Source organism: Lacerta agilis, chromosome 10 (genome assembly GCF_009819535.1).
Source record: "Lacerta agilis isolate rLacAgi1 chromosome 10, rLacAgi1.pri, whole genome shotgun sequence".
Lineage (NCBI taxonomy): Eukaryota > Metazoa > Chordata > Lepidosauria > Squamata > Lacertidae > Lacerta > Lacerta agilis.
The window spans coordinates 10,663,249-10,669,248 of record NC_046321.1 but is presented as its reverse complement, the minus strand read 5'-3'; the positions used below and the strand labels follow the sequence as shown (position 1 = coordinate 10,669,248).

Genomic DNA, 6,000 nt, shown 5'->3' with positions numbered 1-6,000 from the left:
CTCTTTCAAAATAAGGTATAAAATGGTATTAAGTGCCACAGAAAAGGGTCACTGACCATTCAAAGTGAATTTTTGTCATTTCCCCCCCAGTAAATTCAATAAACCATAGCGTGCAAACCACAACTAACACATGTATCATACTTTTTTGTAGAATGGGCTAACCATGTACTTGTTATGTTTTAAAAATGAGGGTTTTTTGTGATTATAAAATAACCACATAATTTTTTTGGAAGAAAATCTGAGTTCGGAGAGCACGGTCGAGTATTAAAATCAGGTGATTTGGCGTGGAATGACCCAGGGTGGTATTTTACTAAGTTTCACTCAGGAGTATGCCTGTTTAAATTAATGGGCCTTCTGTGAATTAAATTCAATGGCTCTATTATGGGTACCACTGAGTTGACTACCACCCAGAGACTCAAGATGGAATGTGGAGGGTCTGTTAGGGGGCTATGTGGGTTTCAGGTTCATAGAATTATAGAAGTGTAGAGTTGGAAGGGACCATGGGGGTCATCTAGCCCAGCCTCCTGCAGTGCAGGAATCTTTTTGCCCAGTGTGGGGCTGGAACCCCAAAGACTGCCGGTACTGCCTTGCATTGGTACAAGGTCTGCAGCACACCTGGTGTTTGTAACTGAGGTAGAGGAAACAGAAAATGCAATCCCAGTGTCTTCAGGTAGGACTAGGATTATCTCCTGATTATCCTGGAGAGCTGCTGTCAGTCAAGGCAGACCACAGGTGGGGAAACCTCAGGCAGAGGCTATATGATGCTTCCCAAGCCACACCCAGGTCATGCCCCCTAAAAGCAACCCTTCCCTACTACCTTCCTTGAGTGCTTTTTCCCTGGCTGGAACTCACCTGGTGTTTCCTGGTTACCTGGATGGAGACTAGAGGCGCCCTCTCTCTCTCTCTCTCTGTGTGTGTGTGTGTGTGTGTGTGTGTGTGTTTGTAGAAACTAGCCTACTGCACCAAGGTATCACTTCCATCACATACATTAATTTGCACTTCAACGCCGGCCAGTCCAGGCCCGCGGCAGGTCGCAGAGACGAGAATGTGGCCCCCAGCAACCCTCCCTTTGTAGACAATGCCGAGCTAGACGGACCAGGCATCTGATTAAGCAGAAGTGTTCCCCAGCAGCGCTTTCACCTCGGCCAAGATTTCCGGCTGGTCCGTTTCCGCTTGCAACCCCCCAAATCCTCAAGAAGGCGCGATCTTCTCGCCACCCCCTCCTCGAGCGTTAATTTATTGTTAAACAACTCGTCCTCCCTCCTGGCCGCTTTCTCTTTGGAAAACAATAGAAGCTTTTGATTTCGTCAGCCCAACCCCAACCCCTTAGACACCCCCGTTTTCTTTCTTTAGAAATAATACCTATCGCTTCGCCTCTTTCTTTTTCCTCTGCTGGCTGCTCCAAATCTTTCATTTAGATTTTTTTTTTTTTGCCTGCGGCAGGGAAGCTGAAGAGCAACAAAAGAAAGAGAAAAGCGGAGAGACGAAGTGGCCAAGCCCACCCCTCTCCTGTTCCCTTTCTATGTGGGTGGGTGGGTGTGATTTGTGGGTGAATGCACAGGGGAAAAGAAGATCATTTTTATTTTGGCTAGGGAGCGCTTGTGCCGCGCAGGAACCCGGCAGAGCCTCCGCGCGTCGTAGCCAGACGCTGCCGCCGCCGCCACACCCCCTTCTGCCCCCTCCCCCTTTTTCTTACGCTGCTTTCCATCCTCGACGACCCCAACCCCTCTCCTCCCTCCCCTCCCCAGACTCGCAGCCGACAAGGAGAGGACCCGGGAGGGTTGCCGCTCCATCGGGGCGCCGCTGCGCTTTGCACAGGTTTTGCAAAGGGAGCCGGGAAGCACATGCGAGCTGCGCTTTTTCTCCCTGAACGGTTCTCTCTTTAGAAATCGGGGAGGGAGGCGGAGGCGGTTGAAGCTTTGCAAGGCCGGACGAGACACAGGGGGCCCCGTGGGCTTGCCCGACCTCCCTCCTCCTTTCAGCCCCCACCCCTTTCCTCGGCGTCTTTAGCAGCAGCGGCAGAAGGAGGAGGAACGGCGCGCCTGGGCGCATCGGCGAGGAAGAGGAACGCGCTGCTGCTGCTGCTGTTGGCGGCGCCCTGGCCATGGGGCGCTTCTTCGCCCCCGCAGGATGAGGTGGTGGTTGGGACTGCGGCTCCTGCGGCGCCGGGAGCTTCCCGCTGGCTCCCGATGAGCGACTGGAAGGCGGGGAAACGGCATCGGAGGATGGCGGCGGGTCTCCTGGCTTGCAAAGGCCCCCGCACCCGGCTGCCGGTGGGCGCCAGCGCCCTGGGCTTCTTTGTCCTCTGCTGGCTATACATCTTCCCAGTCTACCGGCTGCCGGACGAGAAGGAGGTCGTGCAGGGAGTCCTGCTGCAGCAAGGCAGAGCCTGGAGGAGGAACCGCAGCGCCGTCGCCGGATTCAGGTGAGTGAGTTCCAGCCGGGCACCCCTGGCGGGCTGCGCGGCTGGGCAGCCCAAGGGCACACAGGGACACCCAGCAGCAGGGAAGGGCGCCGCTTGCCTCTCCTTCGCAGGAGGCCGTGGCTAGTCCTCGGGATGAATCCTGCCTCCCCTTCGTCGCGCTCCTTTATTGATAAGAAGAAATTAGAAACTTGATGGAGCATAGGGCATTTCCTCCTGCAGAGCTTTCCTTCTAGCTTCCCTCCTGGCTTCAGTAGATACTGATTTCCAAACAGGAAAGGGTGGACAATTTTTTTGGGGTAGGGTGTCTGTTGTATTTTTACATCGCCTTTATTGGAGACCCTCTTCCCCCCAAATAGTAATCCCGAGCTAATTCGTCGGCATAACAAGCGAAGTCCAGTTGTGACACTGCAGCTTTGCAGAAGGAACTCCCGCAGGATGGCAGCCTGAGCGGATGAAAATGATGGGCTTATCTGTATCAGAAGGGAGAGATAACGCATGCGACCTTTTATAAATACTCTCCAGGCTGCAATCCTGTGCTGTGTGCGAGAGACATAATTTTCAAAGCATTGAAAAGGACACGTCGGACAAGTTTGCTCAGTAAACCTTGTGGAAGGATGCCGTTGGCTGCTAGAATGCTGTTACTTACAAAGCAAATATATAAAAGCCATAAAGAGCCTTGGCCACACAGCATCCTTTGATTACACATCAGAGCAGCTGGAGAAGACAGAGGCCGAAATGTTTTGCCTTGAGACTGCAATCCCTCTCTTTTGTGTGCTGCTGTCATCTTCCTGTATTGCCCTTGCGCCAAATCTGAATAACGATACATAGAGAAATATTGGAGATTTTGTTTTTTGCTGGGGTGGGTGCAGGAGGAAGAGAAAGCTGGTTGCAAGAATTTCCAATCTATTCTGTCTGGCCTACAATTGTGTGGCCGGTTTCTGCCAGCCACGTGCTCAGATTATTGCTGCCTCCTCCTTTATTTCCCTGAGTTCATATTTATTGAATGCACGGACCCTGGACTCCCGGGTCGTAGTGCAACACTTGATAATGGCTATACCGCACTGGAGCTCGGATACGCCTCCTTCGATACACCTCCCTTCTTTTGTTCTCTCTCTCCCCGTCCTTTCTTGTCTGTGCCACTGTCCCTACATGCACATTTTCTTACATGGGACCCATCTCTGAAGTTTGCCACATTCAGTACTGGCAAAACTGCAGGGATTATGTCCCTGTCCCCGGCTGCTGCCCCTGTTGTGTCAAAGTGCCAGAGAATTGCTGGGGAAGGAGGAGGTTGAAGTGTAATTGTCCTGCTTGGATTGTGGGCAGAGGGTTTGGCCAGGGGACAGATGGGGTTTTGGAGTTTAGCAGTGCTGCTCGCCTTCTTCTTTTTCAGTAATTCATAATATATACGTGTCGGATTTATTGCCCAGCCACCCCCTCAACTCACGGTCCATATAAATAATAGCACATTGTCTATACCGAAATACATTTATCCCTGTAAATGTATAGGGTGGCGCTGTGGTCTAAACCACTGAGCCTCTTGGGCTTGCCAATCAGAAGGTTGGCAGTTCAAATCCCCACAACAGAGTGAGCTCCCATTGCTCTGTCCCAGCTCCTGCCAACCTAGCAGTTCAAAAGCACACTAGTGCAAGTAGATAAATAGGTACTGTTGTGGCAGGAAGGTAAACGGCATTTCCGTGCGCTCTGGTTTCCGTCACGGTGTTCCGTTGCACCAGTAGCGGGTTAGTCCTGCTGGCCACATGACCTGGAAAGCTGTTGGTGGACAAACACTGGCTCCCTCGGCCTGAAAGCGAGATGAGCACCGCAACCCCATAGTTGCCTTTGACTGGACTTAACCATCCAGGGGTCCTTTACCTTTACCTTTTTACATTTATCCCTATATCTAAATACATATCTGCATTTATCATCCCATTTCTAATTCATTTATCCCAATATTTTTTGATAATTATGTTTTTATTGAAATATTTTCCATAAGTAAAAGTGCATTCAATGTCTCTATTAGCATCTCCCTTGACTCTCCCTCCTGCTTCTCTCCACATCATTCACTCCCTCCTCCCCAGAGAGTAGTCCTTCTCTCCCCCCCCCCCCACAGCAAGAGGAAATGACAGTCCTGAGCTGATTCTGCTTTGTTTTCCTTTCATTTAAATTTCCTCTACAATTGCCCTCCTCCAGATGTTGCTGGAAGATCTCTCTCCCCTGCTCCACATGCTTCCAACCCAGCCTCAATACATCAAATTTATGATTTTTAATCTCCTGTGTCCAGACCTCACCTCTGCCACAGATTCTTCCTATTTAGCCTTTGGCTGTGCAGGATCACTCTGTAAAATGGGCACAAGAACAGCAGTGCAAACTATAAAGCAAATATGCACAACTTATAAAGCAGGTAAAAGGTAAAGGTAAAGGGACCCCTGATCATCAGGTCCAGTCGTGTCTGATTCTGGGGTTGCGGCGCTCATCTCGCATCACTGGCCGAGGGAGCTGGCGTACAGCTTCGGGGTCATGTGGCCAGCATGACTAAGCCATTTCTGGCGAACCAGAGGAGCGCACAGAAACGCCGTTTACCTTCCCGCCGGAGCGGTACCTATTTATCTACTTGCACTTTGACGTGCTTTCAAATTGCTAGGTGGGCAGGAGCTGGGACCGAGCAACGGGAGCTCACCCCGTCGTGGGAATTCGAACCGCCGACCTTCTGATCAGCAAGCCCTAGGCTCTGTGGTTTAACCCACAGCGCCACCCGCCTCCCTATAAAGCAGGTATGTTGCATTAATTAGGAACAGACCCTCATCCCATGTGTTTTCAATTAAAGTGAAAGCTATCGGGATCCGTTGAATAGAGGCGCCGGGATTTCTGACCCACCTTTGCCACAGAGTCATTCTGCAGCCTTAGGCGAGTCACATTCTCATTCCCACTCTCATCCTCAGTTCCCTTACCTGTAAAATGGGAGTAATAGAGAACACCATAGGATTCTTATGGGGCGGGCCCACTTTAAAACAACAACAAAGCAAACAGTGTTTTACAAGAACATTCCATGTTCACACCCTGTAGTCCATCTGCAAGGCAGGCCCCCAAACATTCCCATTTTACAGATGAGAAACTGAGGCCGGCATAAAAAAGCGTCTTGCCAGAGGCTGCACGGTTAGATAGCTGGGAAAGCTGAACCTTCTCCATGTGAATAAGAACAACTACTGGTACATTGTCTCCGGCAGTATCTTCATCAGAGTCAGTGGGAAGAAAATCAGTAATGTAGGGCTGAGCAAAACAGGCCCAAAGAACAGGCCCGACTCGTTTTTCCAAAGCCCTGTAAATTGGCTGAGCAAAGCCATGAGCTCCTGATCAGTTCAAGGCTTGCCTTCCCCCTTTTTTAATTAAAAACAAACAAACAAACTCATGGAGCAATGGGGAGATGCTGAATATCAGCCATGAGGAAAGGCTTGAGGGGAGGACTGGGAAAAACATGTTCCTTGCCTGACACACTGACCAGTGTGCTCTTGGAGTGTGGCCAGCACCTGTCTCCCTGCTTCACAGGAAGCCTTGGCTTGGATGAATGAATGAATGTC

General features: G+C 50.8%; 1 protein-coding gene across 1 annotated transcript in view; it reads left to right on the top strand.

The window, feature by feature from the left end:
• The first annotated feature begins 2,029 nt into the window (after positions 1-2,029).
• ST8SIA1 (ST8 alpha-N-acetyl-neuraminide alpha-2,8-sialyltransferase 1) overlaps positions 2,030-6,000 on the top strand; it is a 66,869-nt gene continuing 62,898 nt past the window's right edge. The window contains exon 1 of the mRNA XM_033162848.1: positions 2,030-2,425. Coding sequence (XP_033018739.1) covers positions 2,190-2,425 — 236 coding nt within the window. The 5' untranslated portion in view covers positions 2,030-2,189. The remainder of the gene's footprint in view (positions 2,426-6,000) is intronic.